Consider the following 17720-nt stretch of genomic DNA (forward strand, 5'->3'; position numbering starts at 1 on the left):
CTTATCACCCTCAATGTGCTCCCTGATTTTTGTCCGTTTTATTCACTGCTGCGTGCAATAGTAGGTGTTCAGTAAATCTTGTTGCACACAGTAGGCGCTCAATAAATGCGTGTTGAATGAAGAAAAATGAATGAGTCCTATTTCCGTGAGTGAAAGCTCTTGGTAAGTCGTAAAGCGACACGCATTCGTGGCCCTTCTTTTTTTTTTTTTTTTTTTTGTGGCCCTTCTTGAGATACTAAGTGAGGCTGTTTCCAGCAAGTCCGGGAGCAATTGCCGCTCGCGGACCGTCGGGGAGAGGAAGGGCTGGACCGCTGGGTCGCTGCCCTGCCCCGGCCCCGCCCCCAAGCCCCGGCCCCGCCCTCATCCTGGCCCCGCCCTCAACCCCGCCCCGGCCCAGGCCCGCGCAGCCGGTCCATGTTTCCCGGCGGGCCTACAGTGGCGGGCGCCCAAGATGGTCGCCCCGGCAGCTCCGTAGAGGCGGCCGCGGCTCAGTCTCGGGCTTTAGGGCGAGGCGGGCGTCTAGAAGCAGGCTTCGCCCAGGTGACAGGAGGTCGGGGAGGTGCCGCCGGGCCTCGTGGGGTGCCAGGCCCGCTCGCTGCAGTCCCCGGGCCCCGCCGCCTCCCTATCCCTGCCCCCGGGTGGAACCGAAGAAGGTCAGGTCCGCCGCCCCGCCCGTCCTCGCCTCAGGGCGGACGCTGTGTGTGGGTGGCTCACTGTTTAACATTGACTTCACCCCAGTGCATTCTCCATGGCGGCCTCGCAGGTCCCGGGGGAGAAGATTAACATCCAGGCAGGAGAGACGGCCAAGGTCGGGGACAGGGACCTGCTGGGGAACGGCTGTCCCGAGCAGGACAAACCACCAAAGCGCTCGTGGAGGCAGAAGTGCGCCTCCTATGTTCTGGCCCTGCGGCCCTGGAGCTTCAGTGCCTCACTCACCCCGGTGGCCCTGGGCAGTGCCCTGGCCTACAGATCCCAGGGCGTCCTGGATCCCAGGCTATTGGTGGGTTGTGCGGTAGCTGTCCTCGCTGTGCACGGGGCTGGCAATTTGGTCAACACTTACTACGACTTTTCCAAGGGCATTGACCACAAAAAGAGTGATGACAGGACCCTGGTGGACCGAATCTTGGAGCCCCAGGATGTCGTCCGGTTTGGAGTCTTCCTCTACACCTTGGGCTGTGTCTGTGCTGCTTGCCTCTACTACCTGTCCCCTCTGAAACTGGAGCACTTAGCTCTCATCTACTTCGGAGGCCTGTCTGGCTCCTTTCTCTACACAGGAGGTAAGAATTGGCCTGTTTGCTATGCTGCAGGTCTTAGTTGCCGGTATTGGAAACTGCGGTTTGCCTAGGAATTATAGGGTTAGTGGAGAGGTGTCAAAGGTTATTTTCTTTTTTTTTTCCTTTGGCCGCACCGCGTGGCCTGTGGAACTTCCCCCACTCGGGATCCAACCGGCGCCCCCTGGGACTGGAAGCTGGAGTCTTAACCACTAGACCACCAGGAAAGTCCTCAAAGGTTATTTTCTGAATTAGGCCACTTTATGTGAAATCTGTAATGTTTGGGTCATGTGGATTTGGGGGATAGCATTCCTGGCTTGGCTTATGGATGTTAGGAATAACTTATATATGGAAATTTTTTGTGTCTAGTTTCCACTGGTTGGTCATACCTTATAATGCCAGTTTCAAATTTTAGTGTAATTAAATTTGAAAAGCTCAAATTATACACCTAATTATTTTCAGCTAGTTTGCTAGGTGATCCCTTGCAGCAGGCTGATTAAGGTAGTGATGGGCTGGTGGTTAAGCCCTATTTATTGAGCACCTATTATGTGCCAGGCTCTGTTCTATGTGAACACAGCAGTCAAGTCCCTGCCCTTGTGGAAGTGATTTTATATATCATGAGGAGAGACAGAAAATAAAAATAGTAAATTATGGGTAGGATGATCAACATCCTGGTTTGCTCAGCACTGAGTGTTCCTAAGATGTGGGGCTTTGGAAACCAGGAGCGTTCCTGGTAAGCCAGGATGAATTTGTACCTTGGTTACAGTACCTGAAAAGAAGATAAGTGCTATAGGGAAAAGAAGGAGAGCGAGGAAGGAGGACACAGCTGACTGCTTTAACTAGTTTGATCAGGGTAGGCCTCGTAAAAAAGGTAACATGTGAACAAAGATTGTAAGAGGTGACAGGTGAGGGAGTTGCCTGAGCAGATATCTGGAGGAAGAATATCTTGGAACAGCGGTTGCCAAAGGCAGGAGTGTCCCTGAAGAGTTGGAGGAATAGCGTGGAGTCCAGGGTGTGAATGAGGGAGAGAGTAAAAGGAGGAAAAGTAAGAGAAGTTTGTTGGCGGAGGGTGGGCAGGGTGGCACAAAAATGCTGTAAGCCTTAATGTTTTAAAAGAATCACTCCGGCCAAGGTACTGAGAATGGATAAAGAGGGGTAACGGTAGCAGCAGGAGCACCCAGAAGGAGGCTGTTGAGTAAACCAGGCAAGAGATGTCTGGTGGCTTGAATCAGGGTGGGAGTAGTGGAGAGGGAAGTATTCAGATTCTGAATTTATTTTGAAGGTAAACAGGGTTTGCTGATAGTTGGGATGTGAGGCAGGAGAGAAACAGAGAAATTAAACATAACTCTAAGGTTTTGTCCTGAGTAACTGGAATAGTGGTGTTGATGTCTAGTGAGAGAGAGAAGGTTGAAGATAGGTCTGTGGAGAGAAAGTTGAGAAATTGACTTTGGACATCTTAATGTATTAGATCTCCAAGGGGGTGTCAAATTGATAGTTGGATATGAATCTGAGTTCGGAGAAGAGGTCTGAGCTGGAGATAGAGACATTTGGGAGTCTTGCACATAGATAAAGTTGTACGATGGGGGGAGATCCTGGAGCGGGGCGGTGTTGATAGACTTGAGGGTGAGCCCCGGGGCACTCCAACATTAAGAGGTGGGGAGAGGAGAAGGAAGGCAAAGGGAACTGCAGTGGAGCATCTGGAGGAGAAAGAAGAAAACCAAGAGACTGTGGTGTCCTGGCAGCCAATTGTAAAAAGTTCAATGAGGGAAATCAGCAGGGTGCTGAAATAGAATGAATGTATTAGGTAGTGGTGGATGGAAGAGGTCCTCTCTGTGAAGGTGACACTTAAACTAAGACTTGACAGATAAGGAGCCAGCCATGGGCAGAATTGGGGTCTGATTTGGGTCCTTCAGGGATGAAGGAACAGCAAATGCAAATGTCCTGGAGTAGGGGAAGACTTGGCATCTTTTAGGATCTGCTGAAAGGCCAGCGTGATCAAGAGGAAGACTGAGATGCAGCTGTCGGGGCAGGCAGGGGCTAGATCGTGCTGTCTCATAGGGCCTCAGTCTCTGCCGGTTCCTCCTCACTCCCAACCTCCAAACCTAGTCCTTGGACCTCTTTCCTGTAGCTCCATTTACTCCCTTAGGGATTTTAGCCAGTCTCGTGTCTTCTATTGCCATCTATTAAGCTGGTGACAAATTTCTACCTCCAGACCAGACCTTTCCACTAAAGTCCAAACTCAGATCCAACTTCTTACTCAGTAACTTCTCTGAGAGGTTACAGGCATCTCAAGCTTGACACGTCTGAGACCAAATTCCTCATCTGCTCCCCAAAGAAAACTGCTCTACCCTCAGCTTTCCCCATATCACTCGATGGCAACTCCATCCTTCTCGTTCTTCAGGCTGAAGATCATGGGCATCATCCTTGACTCTTCTTTCTCACATCTTGCATCCAGACCATCAGCAAGTCCCGTTGACTCCACTTCTTTTTTTTTTTTCTTTTTTTAAAGAATTTTTTTTTTGAATTGTTTTTTTTTTAACATCTTTATTGGAGTATAATTGCTTTACAATGGTGTGTTAGTTTCTGCTTTATAACAAAGTGAATCAGTTATACATATACATATGTTCCCATATCTCTTCCCTCTTGCATCTCCCTCCCTCCCATCCTCCCTATCCCACCCCTCTAGGTGGTCACAAAGCACAGAGCTGATCTCTCTGTGCTATGCGGTTGCTTCCCACTAGCTATCTATTTTACGTTTGGTAGTGTATATATGTCCATGCTACTCTCTCACTTTGTCACAGCTTACCCTTCCCCCTCCCCATATCCCTCAAGTCCATTCTCTAGTAGATCTGTGTCTTTATTCCCATCTTACCACTAGGTTCTTCATGACCTTTTTTTTTTTTTTTCCCTTAGATTCCATGTATATGTGTTAGCATACTGTATTTGTTTTTCCCTTTCTGACTTACTTTACTCTGTGTGACAGACTCTGACTCCATCCACCTCACTACAAATAACTCAATTTCGTTTCTTTTTATGGCTGAGTAATATTCCATTGTATATATGTGCCACATCTTCTTTATCCATTCATCCGATGATGGACACTTCGGTTGCTTCCATGTCCTGGCTATTGTAAATAGAGCTGCAATGAACATTTTGGTACATGACTCTTTTTGAATTATGGTTTTCTCAGGGTATATGCCCAGTAGTGGGATTGCTGGGTCATATGGTAGTTCTATTTTTAGTTTTTTAAGGAACCTCCATACTGTTCTCCATAGTGGCTGTATCAATTTACATTCCCACCAACAGTGCAAGAGTGTTCCCTTTTCTCTACACCCTCTCCAGCATTTATTGTTTCTAGATTTTTTGATGATGGCCATTCTGACCAGTGTGAGATGATATCTCATTGTAGTTTTGATTTGCATTTCTCTAATGATTAATGATGTTGAGCATTCTTTCATGTGTTTGTTGGCAATCTGTATATTTTCTTTGGAGAAATGTCTATTTAGGTCTTCTGCCCATTTTTGGATTGGGTTGTTTGTTTTTTTGTTACTGAGCTGCATGAGCTGCTTGTAAATTTTGGAGATTAATCCTTTGTCAGTTGCTTCATTTGCAAATATTTTCTCCCATTCTGAGGGTTGTCTTTTGGTCTTGTTTACGGTTTCCTTTGCTGTGCAAAAGCTTTTAAGTTTCATTAGGTCCCATTTGTTTATTTTTGTTTTTATTTCCATTTCTCTATGAGGTGGGTCAAAAAGGATCTTGCTGTGATTTATGTCAAAGAGTGTTCTGCCTATGTTTTCCTCTAAGAGTTTGATAGTGTCTGGCCTTACATTTAGGTCTCTAATCCATTTTGAGTTTATGTTTGTGTATGGTGTTAAGGAGTGTTCTAATTTCATTCTTTTACATGTAGCTGTCCAGTTTCCCCAGCACCACTTACAGAAGAGACTGTCTTTTCTCCATTGTATATCCTTGCCTCCTTTGTCATAGATTAGTTAACCACAGGTGAGTGGGTTTATCTCTGGGCTTTCTATCCTGTTCCATTGACATATGTTTCTGTTTTTGTGCCAGTACCATAGTGTCTTGATTACTGTAGCTTTGTAGTATAGTCTGAAGTCAGGGAGTATGATTCCTCCAGCTCCTTTTTTTCCCCTCAAGACCGCTTTGTCTATTCGGGGTCTTTTGTGTCTCCATACAAATTTTGAGATTTTTTGTTCCAGTTCTGTAAAAAATGCCATTGGTAATTTGATAGGGATTGCCTTGAATCTGTAGATTGCTTTGAGTAGTATAGTCATTTTCACAATGTTGATTCTTCTAGTCCAAGAACATGGTATATATCTCCATCTGTTGGTATCATCTTTAATTTCTTTCATCAGTGTCTTATAGTTTTCTGCATACAGGTCTTTTCTCTCCCTAGGTAGGTTTATTCCTAGGTATTTTATTCTTTTTGTTGCAGTGGTAAATGGGAGTGTTTCCTTAATTTCTCTTTCAGATTTTTCATCATTAGTGTATAGGAACGCAAGAGATTTCTGTGCATTAATTTTGTATCCTGCAACTTTACCAAGTTCATTCATTAGCTCTAGTAGTTTTCTGGTGGCATCTTTAGGATTCTCTATGTATAGTATCATGTCATCTGCAAACAGTGACAGTTTTACTTCTTCTTTTCCAATTTGTATTCTTTTTATTTCTTTTTCTTCTCTGATTGCTGTGGCTAGGACTTCCAACACTATGTTGAATAATAGTGGTGAGAGTAGACATCCTTGTCTTGTTCCTGATCTTAGAGGAAATGCTTTCAGCTTTTCACCATTGAGAATGATGTTTGCTGTGCGTTTGTCGTATATGGCCTTTATTATGTTGAGGTAGGTTCCCTCTATGCCCACTTGCTGGAGAGTTTTTATCATAAATGAGTGTTGAATTTTGTCAAAAGCTTTTTCTGCATCTATTGAGATGATCATATGGTTTTTATTCTTCAATTTGTTAATATGGTGTCTCACATTGATTGATTTGCATATATTGAAGAATCTTTGCATCCCTGGGATAAATCCCACTTGATCATGGCATATGATCCTTTTAATGTGTTGTTGGATTCTGTTGGCTAGTATTTTGTTGAGGATTTTTGCATCTATATTCATGAGTGATATTGGTCTGTAATTTTCTTTTTTTGTAGTATCTTTGGCTGGTTTTGGTGTCAGGGTGATGGTGGCCTCATAGAATGAGTTTGGGAGTGTTCCTTCCTCTGCAATTTTTTGGAAGAGTTTGAGAAGGATGGGTGTTAGCTCTTCTCTAAATGTTTGATACAATTCACCTGTGAAGCCATCTGGTCCTGGGCTTTTGTTTGTTGGAAGATTTTTAATCACAGTTTCAATTTCATTACTTGTGATTGGTCTGTTCATATTTTCTATTTCTTCCTGGTTTAGTCTTGGAAGGTTATACCTTTCTAAGAATTTGTCCATTTCTTCCAGGTTGTCCATTTTATTGGCATAGAGTTGCTTAGTCTCTCTACTAAGAGAGTGGTAGTCTCTTAGGATGCTTTGTATTTCTGCAGTGTCTGTTGTAACTTCTCCTTTTTCATTTCTAGTTTTATTGATTTGAGTCCTCTCCCTCTTTTTCCTGATGAGTCTGGCTAATGGTTTATCAATTTTGTTTATCTTCTCAAAGAACCAGCTCTTAGTTTTATTGATCTTTGCAATTGTTTTCTTAGTTTCTATTTCATTTATTTCTGCTCTGATCTTTATGATTTCTTTCCTTCTACTAACTTTGGGTTTTGTTTGTTCTTCTTTCTCTAGTTCCTTTAGGTGTGAGGTTAGATTGTTAATTTGAGATGTTTGTTGTTTCTTGAGGTAGGATTGTATTGCTATAAACTTCCCTCTTAGAACTGCTTTTGCTGCATCCCATAGGTTTTGGATTGTCGTGTTTTCATTGCCATTTGTGTCTAGGTATTTTTTGATTTCCTCTTTGATTTCTTCAGTGATCTATTGGTTATTTAGTAACATAGTGTTTAGCCTCCAGGTGTTTGTGTTTTTTACATTTTTTTCCCCTGTAATTCATTTCTAACCTCATAGCGATGTGGTCAGAAAAGATGCTTGATATGATTTTAATTTTCTTAAATTTACTGAGGCTTGATCTGTGACCCAAGATGTGATCTATCCTGGAGAATGTTCCGTGCGCACTTGAGAAGAAAGTGTAATCTGCTGTTTTTGGATGGAATGTCCTACAAATATCAATTAAATCTATCTGGTCTATTGTGTCATTTAAAGCTTGTGTTTCCTTATTAATTTTCATTTTGGATGACCTGTCCATTGGTGTAAGTGAGGTGTTAAAGTCCCCCACTATTATTGTGTTACTGTCGAGTTCCTCTTTTATAGCTGTTAGCAGTTGCCTTATGTATTGAGGTGCTCCTATGTTGGGTGCATATATATTTATAATTGTTACATCTTCTTCTTGGATTGATCCCTTGATCATTATGTAGTGTCCTTCCTTGTCTCTTTTAACATTCTTTATTTTAAAGTCTGTTTTATCTGATATGAGTATTGCTACTGCAGCTTTCTTTTGATTTCCATTTGCATGGAATATCTTTTTCCATCCCTCAGTCTGTATGTGTCCCTAGGTCTGAAGTGGTTCTCTTGTAGACAGCATATATATGGGTCTTGTTTTTGTATCCATTCAGCAAGCCTGTGTCTTTTGGTTGGAGCATTTAATCCATTCACGTTTAAGGTAATTATCAATATGTACGTTCCTATTACCATTTTCTTAATTGTTTTGGGTTTGTTTTTGTAGGTCCTTTTCTTCTCTTGTGTTTCCCACTTAGAGAAGTTCCTGTAGCATTTGTTGTAGAGCTGGTTTGGTGGTGCTGAATTCTTTTAGCTTTTGCTTGTCTGTAAAGCTTTTGATTTCTGAATAAGATCCTTGCTGGGTAGAGTAATCTTGGTTGTAAGTTCTTCCCTTTCATCACTGTAAATATGTCATGCCACTCCCTTCTGGCTTGTAGAGTTTCTGCTGAGAAATCAGCTGTTAACCTTATGGGAATTCCCTTGTATGTTGTCCCTTTTCCCTTGCTGCTTTCAATAATTTTTCTTTGTCTTTAATTTTTGCCAATTTGATTACTATGTGCCTCAGTGTGTTTCTCCTTGGGTTTATCCTGTATGCAGCTCTCTGCGCTTCCTGGACTTGGGTGGCTATTTCCTTTCCCATGTTAGGGAAGTTTTCGACTATAATCTCTTCAAATATTTTCTCGGGTCCTTTCTGTCTCTCTTCTCCTTCTGGGACCCCTATAATGTGAATGTTGTTGCGTTTAATGTTGTCCCAGAGGTCCCTTAGGCTGTCTTCATTTCTTTTCATTCTTTTTTCTGTATTCTGTTGCACAGCAGTGAATTCCACCATTCTGTCTTCCAGGTCCCTTATCCGTTCTTCTGCCTCAGTTATCTGCTATTGATTCCTTCTAGTGTATTTTTCATTTCAGTTATTGTATTGTTCATCTCTGTTTGTTTGTTCTTTAATTCTTCTAGGTCTTTGTTAAATATTTCTTGCATCTTCTCGATTTTTGCCTCCATTCTTTTTCCGAGGTCCTGGATCATCTTTTTTTTTTTTTTTTTTTTTTTTTTTTTTTTAAAAGAAAGCCCAGATGATTTTATTTTTCTTTATGACGACTCCTTGAGATAATTACTTAATGTCATTTGATTTATGTGCCGAGCACTGTTCAAACACTTTGTACCTCTTAACTGGCTTGATCCTCCTAACACGCCTACGAAGTAGGTTCTACTGTATTACACACCCACTTTATGGATAAGGAGACCGAGGCACAGAAGGGGTAAGTCAGCTGCCCCAGGTCACCCGGCACCCGCTCTGCACCCAGATGCTGTCACGCTGTTGTCCTCGGTCTGTACTGTCAACCTCCACGCAAAACCGTCCCCGAGAACAGGCGGAAAGTTCAGAGGGCACTCAGGGTCCCCCCACCTTACAAAGGCAACTTCATACAAACAGCTGGTCAGAGGTGAAGCAAGATACAGATGAAGGTGAGTCTGGAGACGCAGCGGGATAGAGATCTAATACTGCGACGATCAGAAAGGAGAATAAAGTGGGCATAAAATGGGGAGGGAGGGATGCGGGTGAGTCAGCCCTTCTGTGGGAGGCAGAGGGCCCTGACTCCAGCAGAAGAGCAGAGGGGAGAGGGAAGGAGAGGGAAAGGGGGCCTGGGAGCAGGAGGGCCAGGAACAGGAAGGCGCCCTCCCTCTGTCCCGCATCCATTCTCCAGATCTTTATTCTGAGGCTGCGTTTCTTTTGATCATCATGAAAAAGGAAAACCATCACTGGCACCTTGCGAGCAGAGGGGCCGGCGTGAAGGGGAGCAGCTCGAGCGGGGCTGGGAAGGCAGAGGAGCCGGCTTCGTTTGTGTAATCTCTGTCTCGTTGCAGAGATGAATGGGAGCTCAGGGAGGTTTCCAGCATCCCCAGATCTCAGAGGTGGGAGGAACCTGAAATGCTGTCTGCCTCATGTTTCTCCAACTCTGGGATGTGTCCCACATGGGAGCAATTTTTTTCTGAGCGTGCGTCAGAAACGCCCTGGCGGGCTCCTTAAAACACAGACGGTGGGCCCACCCTGGCGTCCCATCCAGTGGGCCTGGGTGGGCCGAAGAATGTGCATCTCTGACAAGCTCCCAGGTGAGGCTGGTGTTGATGAGGGGCCCGCAGGTCGAGAGCCGTGGCGCTCACTGAATCTCTCGTAGGGCTTTGTGAACTGGAACCACTCCTGTGCTTCCCGTGCAGACGAATAAACTGAGGCTTGAGAGGATACGTCATTTCCTCGGGGCCACAGGCCGGCAAAGGGCAGGACGAGGCCTGTTGTTGTCACCAGCACTGCCTCCCGGGGGGCAGGAGGGGAGGAGGCAGGAGGCAGGGACTCCCAGCACAGTCTGCGGCCTCCTCGCCCCTTCCTTCTCCCAGGTGGCCTACCCTGGATCATCTTGACTATCATTATTCTGAATTCTTTTTCTGGAAGGTTGCCTATCTCCACTTCGTTTAGTTGTTTTTCTGGGGTTTTATCTTGTTCCTTCATCTGGTACATAGCCCTCTGCCTTTTCATCTTGTCTATCTTTTTGTGAATGTGGTTTTTGTTCCACAGGCTGCAGGATTGTAGCGATTCCACTTCTAAAATGCATTTGGGACCGGACCACTTCTCGTCACTTCCCACCACTACCACTGTCATCTCCGTCGATTATTGCGGCTGATTCTTTACCCGTCTCTGTGCATGCACCCTTGTCCCTTTCCCGGTGCTCCCAGATCAGCAGCCAGAGTAATCCTGCAGCTATGCCAGTCGTCTGCTCAAAACTCTCAAGTGGCTCCCACCTCATTAGAGAAAAGGCCAGGGTCTTTACAATGACCCCCAGGGCCTGACATTATCTGCTCCACCCCCACCTCCCCCAACGCTCTGACCTGCTCTCCTCTTCACCATGCTCCAGCCACACTGCCCTGCTAGCTGTTTCTGGAACACGCCAGGCATGCTCCTGCCTCAGATCCTTTGAGATGCTGTTTCCTCTGTTTAGCACGCTTTTCCCCCATCTGTGTGTATAATTTGCTTTCTAACTGCCACCCATTTGCTCTGATGTCAGCTTCTACCCTATTTAAAATTACAAAACAATAACAATTTTTTTCTGCAGCAGCTGAAAAAAATAAAATAAAATCACACACACACCCTGTGTTTCCCCTACAGTGCCTTCCCTATTGCTCTCCTCTGCTTTTTCTTCATAGCACATATTACATTCTAACCACATAAAGTACTTATTTTGTTAATTATCTTCCCCCTTAGACTGTAAACTCCCTGGGGGTAGGGATTTTAGTCTCTTTGTTCTCTTCATGGTGCCCAGAACAGTGCCTGGCAAGTAGTCAGTACTTAATATTTATTGAATGAACAAATGGGGAGACATTGAAATGTATTGAGCAGGGTAATGACATAATCTGATTTATGTGTTTTTTTTTAACGTTGACTTTTATCAATACATAGTTGACGTATGGTGAAATGCATGGATCTTAAGTGTTATAGTTTGATGAATTTTGACAAATACATACAGCTGTATAACCCATACCTCTACCATAATACAGAACATTTCTGTCACCCCCAAAAGCTTCCCTTTGCTTTTCCCCTGTCAACCCCACTCTTCCCACCCCATCTAGAGGCAACCACTGTTGCGTGGTCTAGAGCATCATGTAAATGGAATCATTCAGTATGAATTCTTGTGCCTGTTTTTGAGTTTTGTTGTGTTGTCATGTGTATCAGTGGTTCCTTTGTATCACTGAGAGGTAGCCATTGTATGGACATACCACAATTTGTTTATCCATTATCCTGTTCAGCGACTTTTGGATTATTTCCGTATTTTGGCTATTATGACTGAACATTCGTATTAAAGTCTTTTGTGGATATTTGTTTTCATTTTTCTTGGGTAAATGCCTAGGAATCGAATTACTGGGTCATAGGGTAGATGATGTTTAACTTTATGAGAAGCTGTCAAAGTGTTTTCTGAAGTGGTTCTACTGCTTTTACCTCCCCACCAGCGAGGCATGAGAGTTCCAGTTACTCCACATCCTTTTGATGCCAACATTTTGATTTATGTTTTAACAAATTCATTCTGGCTACTGTGTGGAGAACTGGCCCAATGTTTCACTGTGCTGGCTCATGTGGAAAATGGTGTTGGGAGGAGGGGAGTGCCTAAAAGGAAACTGCCAGGTGGGCCACATCTCTGAATCAGGTGGAGCACATGAGCCTTGGGTCGGACACTCAGGAAACAGGGTTTTCTGCTCAAGGGCTTTGTCATTTTCTGGTGTCAGATAACCTTAAGAAGCTTTGCTCACATTGTTTTTTTGCCAGGCAATCTAAGGTTGTGTTCTTGGGTACTCTTGCCAGAGGTCAAGAGCCTCGAAGTCTGCTTGGAGAGCTGAGAAAAAATGCAGAAGAAGAGCAGACAGCTGGTGGAGAAATTTGCTAGACTGGTGCTGGGAGCATTCCTGCCTGGTATCTTCCTTGGGCAGGGGTGGTTGCCTAAATGTGTGAGATACCGCACAAGACATCGATTTCCTAATTTAGAATTGGAGCCGAGGTGCTGCTTGAGAGACCTTCCTCCTGGAGGGCATGTCCTCAGACAACCAAATTATTTATCAAAACACTGCCTGGGGAGTACAGAATTAGTTTGCTGTGTGTTGGGGGTATCAGGGGCCATGCCTGTTATATCCTTTTCTGGAGATGCTTCATTCCAAAGAATCAAGGGCGGTCACTTAGCACTAAAGAATCCCAACCACTAGGTGTGGAGGTAAACTTGGGCTGCATCTTGTTCTTTGGCTACCATACTTTTAGATCTTTTACAGATCATTGTCCCTTATCATTTTAGGCTGTTTAAAATGCAATTGATGACCCAATAGTTTTTTTTTAAAATTTTCTGATCCTGAGGGCATGCCTTGGTAGGTTGATTAGATCAGAGGTTTCCCAAGCTTCTGTAGCAATATATGTGTGGATCACCTCTTTGAGTGGGTGTCTCTCACCCTTTCCATGCTGCTTTGCCTGTTTCAATCCAAGTGGGACATTTTTCATGACCTTGGTTCCAAATTTCAGGTGCTTGTTACTGTAGCTCTGTGTTCAGTTCAGCGTTTGTGTCAAGCACTGGGGAGCCAGCTGTTAACTGGCCAGACACAAGGCCCTGCCCTCATTGAAACCTACAGGTTAGTGGGAGAGACCGAGATTAAGAATTAGAAGTGTGGGAATTCCCTGGTGGTCCAGCGGTTAGGACTCTGAGCTTCCACTGCAGGGGGCACGGGTTCCATCCCTGGTCGGGGAACCAAGATCCCGCATGCCACACGGTGCGATCAAAAAAAAAAAAAAAAACTAGAAGTGTGATGGAGTTTATGAAAGTGGAAGTCGGGGTGCTGTGGAGCATATTGCAAGGGGACCAAATGTGGTCTAGGGCTGAGGAAGGCTGCCTTGAGGAATGGTCTTTAAAGTCCTGAAGGATGAGTAGAAGTTAGCCAGGCAAGGGGCTGGGGTTGGGGGAGTGTCTGAAGGCCCTGAGGAACTGAAAGAAGTATGTGTGGGGAGGGGAGGAGGACTCAAAGTCAGGCAGGAGGGAGGCAGGGCAGGGCCAGAGGTGAGCTAGGTGGAAGATCTGGGGCTTTTTTATCAGGAGGACAACTTGTTGATAAGGGTTTTCAGGTGTATGTTGGGAGAGGGGCATGACTAGCTTGGTATTTTGAGGGGATCATTCTGGCTGCATTGTGGAGATTCTATTAGGGATGGGGAGGGGGAGGTGGTTATGAGAACAGAAGCTGAGGCGTCAGTTGGGAGGGTGTCGCAGTATTCCAGGCATAAGATGACTGTGACTTGGATTTGGGGATGGAGCAACTGGGCCAGTTTGAAAGATGGGGATTAGACAGGATGTGAAGTAGATTAGCAGTACGGGAGGAAAAGTTAGGGATTATTTAGTGTTTTAACTTCATGGGAACCAGAGAGGGGAAACAGTGTTGTAAGTTCCCTGTCTTAGCTGTTTTACTCATTATGTGGGTGAAAGTTGCTCTGTGTGGAGTTTGGGAACCCTGAACTTCCGCTGCGATTAACTGGAGATTTTCAAAACCAGAAGATGCTTCCAGAGGTTGTGGCTGAAAAGTAGGAGGCTGGGGTGGATATTCCGTGAGGGGCTGATCTCAGGGCATTCCTGACAGAAGCAGTGTCTTGCAGGGGTTGGTGGAGGATGAAAGAAACGCAAGCCCTGGACCGTAAGACCTGTGAGACCCTTCACGGGCTCTCCCGTTGAAATGTCTGTGACTCGGAACCCCGTGCTCTTTTTTCTTTTTTTCAACTTTTTTCAATTTTTTATACAGTTTTTTTTTTTTTTAAGGTATAGAATCATTTCTTTTATTTATTTATTTATTTATTTATTTATTTATTTATTTATGGCTGTGTTGGGTCTTCGTTTCTGTGCCAGGGCCCTCTCTATTTGTGGCAAGCGGGGGCCACTCTTCATCGCGGTGCGCGGGCCTCTCACTATCGCGGCCTCTCTTGTTGCGGAGCACAGGCTCCAGACGTGCAGGCTCAGTAGTTGTGGCTCACGGGCCCAGTTGCTCCGCGGCATGTGGGATCCTCCCAGACCAGGACTCGAACCCGTGTCCCCTGCATCGGCAGGCAGATTCTCAACCACTGCGCCACCAGGGAAGCCCTTTTATACAGTTTTTAAAGGTTACCTTCCACTCACAGTTACTACAAAATATTGGCTGTATTCCCCGTGTTGTACAATACATCCTTGAGCCCATCTTACACCCAGTAGTTTGTACCTCCCACTCCCCACCCCTGTTTTGCCCCTCTACCCTCTTCCCCACTGGTAGCCACTAGTTTGGGAAGCCCCCGCTCTTTGTGGCAGGGCTTTGTTGGGGGACAGCAGGAAGGAAAACTCGGGGATGACTCTGAGACTGAACTGGGTGCTAAACGATTAGTCTTCTCTGTCCCTCTGTGCCGCTGGAGAAAAAAATCAGATTTTGCCCTGGAGGGGAGGGGAATGCAACCACTGCCCCGCTTCACAGCCTGAGAACGTGCCCCGTGCAGCCACAGCAGCCTGCCTGTTGACTGCGGCGGTTTCCGGCCCCTGATCTCACCAGCTCTCTGTGTTTCCTGGCCTAGGAATTGGATTCAAGTACCTGGCTCTGGGAGACCTCATCATCCTCATCACTTTCGGCCCGCTGGCTGTGATGTTCGCCTACGCCGTCCAGGTGGGGTCCCTGGCGGTCTTCCCGCTGGTCTACGCCATCCCCCTCGCCCTTAGCACCGAGGCCATCCTCCATTCCAACAACACCAGGGACATGGAGTCCGACCGGGAGGCTGGCATCGTCACGCTCGCCATCCTCATCGGCCCCACTCTCTCCTACGTGCTCTACAACACGCTGCTCTTCCTGCCCTACCTGATCTTCAGCATCCTGGCTGTGCACTGCAGCATCAGCCTGGTACTGCCCCTGCTCACCATTCCCATGGCCTTTTCCCTCGAGAGACAGTTCCGAAGCCAGACTTTCAACAAACTGCCCCAGAGGACTGCCAAACTCAACCTTCTGCTGGGCCTCTTCTACGTTTCCAGCATCATTCTGGCACCAGCAGGCAGTCTGCCCAAACTCTAAGGGGGCCGGCAGCCGCACCCCACAACACGTCCCCCTTTTCTTAGAATGTGTTGAAGGCAGAGTGTCTGAGGAGGGAAGGTGATTTGGCAGCGAGGGGCTTAAGGATGGCTTGTGAACGCCCACCTTTTTTTATTATTACATTCTTAAAGAGAATGTTTTGTTTTTGTTATTTTATTCCGTTTTATGGGGACTCTTGAAACCACTCTGGTGTCAGAACAAGGTAAATTGGACGCGTGGCCCTTGTTTTATTTATAATTTCCACTAGAGGGTGTTGTCAGGTCACTGTTAGTGGACTACAGTGCCCTAAGACTTGGTGAAGGAACCGCCCAGATTGGCCTCCTGTCCTGAAAGAGCCATAGTAACTGGGCCAAGTGTCCTCTGCTATTTTGGTCTGGCAGGATACCTTGATGATCCCCAGTGACAAGGAGCACCTGTCTTTTACCCTGAGCACTTGGGTCCTGAAATACACTGCCTTGAGAGAGAAAGTCCCTCATTAACAGCCCGACGGGGCTCTAGGCTTTTCGCCTAAATTGTGATTCAGACCCTTTTGTCCTCACTTCACTTATTGCCACAGTTGAGGAAAAGCATCAGATCACCCCGCAGCAGGACAGTGGAGCTGAGAGCTTGGAAGGAAAAACAAAACAAAACAACAACACCTTGGAGGCAGCTGAGAAAATCACTCTGCTTTTGGATAGAAACTGGTAGGGCGGCTGGTTTCCCCTTGTAGAGCCCCCTGGCATGACGGGAAGGACTCCCAGCCCTTTCAGTAACCAGCAGCACTCTGAAGTTGTAGAGGCCCTGGCGGTCCTTGCCGACTACTGAAGGCCCACGAGGCCGCTTCTTCTCCTGCCCCATCGCGTTTCCTCGCACTCCCCTACGCCCGCCCTCCATTTCTTTTCAAATGTCCCCATTTGTGTGTCTCCCATCCGTGGAGCCCTGCTGTTTGGGCAGCAGCTTAGCAACTGAGTCAGGGATGGTTGCCCCTGTCCACAGAACCATAGGACGAGCAGCCCAGGGACAGCGGCTCCTCCATGAGTGAAGAAGCCAATGGCCAGACAGTCCTGACCCTGTTCAGCCAAAGTGACAGGCTCAACAGTGAAGAAACTGCATCCCCCTCCTTGAGGACAGATATACAATTCTGACCCGGCTTTTCCCAAAGGCTTCGGTTGCCTTGTGCAGAGATAGTTTGTACCCAGGATGGGGGAATTCCAGTGTTGATCAAAGCTGCTTCTTGTTTCAGTGTCTGTGAAGTATAACTTCTGGGCTAGAATTGCTTGGTTGCATTGGGTCCAAGACCAAAATAGATTGAGACCATCGTCATCATGCTTTTCTGTTGTGATTGATTATAGCCATTCTGATAGGTATTTCAGGGTCTTGGCCTGTAGAAAATGACATCAGAACTAGCTCTTAATCCTTAAAATCAGGCCAATTATGATTTGGCTCCTTGAGTTAGAATTGGGTAGCTTACTTGGAAAAAACATATTTGGAAATTGCGAAAGTTCCTTTAAAGTTAAAGGTGGTTTGTCTGCAGAGTTCCAGAATCTTCAAATAGTGGTCCGAGCCCAGTAATGCGGAAAAGGAGGACAGCCGTCTCTCCTGTCTGTCTTCTCCCAGCACCATTTTTGTTTTATGCCAGGCTAGTGGCATTTTGGTGCTCACAGGAGTCCTGCCTTCAAAGAGACAAGCTTTTCGGGCTCCTTCCCAGCAGGCTATTGTCACATAAGGCTCACCCCTGAGGCCGTCGGACCGAGAGCTCCCTGCGTCCACAGACCAGACCACCTTGGTAAGCCCTCCCTTCGGGGGTGTCAGTTAACCTCTGCACTGTGTTCTGGCGCAGGTATTAATGCATATTTTTATATATAAATCTTTCTAAAAGGCCAAATTTGATGCCAGGTTTTATATGTAGGTCACTATAATTTGTATTACATCCCCTGATTCAATGAAGGTTTTCTTTAGACTTGTTAATAAACAAATTTTTTTAATTAAAAAAAGGAAAATGTTTATCAGTGGTCTGGCTTCCCATTTCCCTGTGGTCTCCTCCTGCTGCTTGCCTCACCGTCTGCTTGTGAACTCTGATTCATAAACCTCAGGAGACCAGCGCAGGCACATGTAGTGGGGAGGGGGTGGGGTGCCTGATCTTTGGCGGTGAGTTTGACCAGATTTGATGAGCCCTTAGGAAAGACAGTAGGGACCCCTCTGAGCCAGTATGGATTTGCCAAGAGCCAGCCAGGCCAGATTAACCTTGTTTCCTTCTGTCGTTTCCTACTTTCATTTTTCTTGAGCAGGTCACTGCTGATAGATTGGGAACGTGCAGCAGATA

The 17720-nt window shown here is 45.9% G+C and overlaps 1 protein-coding gene across 1 annotated transcript; it reads left to right on the forward strand.

The window, feature by feature from the left end:
- Positions 1-416: 416 nt before the first annotated feature.
- Positions 417-15553, forward strand: UBIAD1 (UbiA prenyltransferase domain containing 1). Its single transcript, XM_059912975.1, has 2 exons — positions 417-1277; positions 14913-15553. Exons 1-2 carry the CDS (start codon positions 749-751, stop codon positions 15398-15400), a joined length of 1017 nt encoding a protein of 338 aa, XP_059768958.1. The 5' UTR covers positions 417-748; the 3' UTR covers positions 15401-15553.
- The last annotated feature ends 2167 nt before the right edge of the window (positions 15554-17720 follow it).

The sequence above is a fragment of the Balaenoptera ricei genome, chromosome 1 (genome assembly GCF_028023285.1).
Source record: "Balaenoptera ricei isolate mBalRic1 chromosome 1, mBalRic1.hap2, whole genome shotgun sequence".
NCBI lineage: Eukaryota > Metazoa > Chordata > Mammalia > Artiodactyla > Balaenopteridae > Balaenoptera > Balaenoptera ricei.

Coding starts and splice junctions, on each gene's coding strand:
- UBIAD1 (XM_059912975.1), top strand. CDS start 749: ATGGCGGCCTCGCAGGTCCCGGGGGAGAAGATTAACATCCAGGCAGGA. Junction 1,278..14,912: donor CTCCTTTCTCTACACAGGAG/GTAAGAATTGGC, acceptor TTCCTGGCCTAG/GAATTGGATTCAAGTACCTG.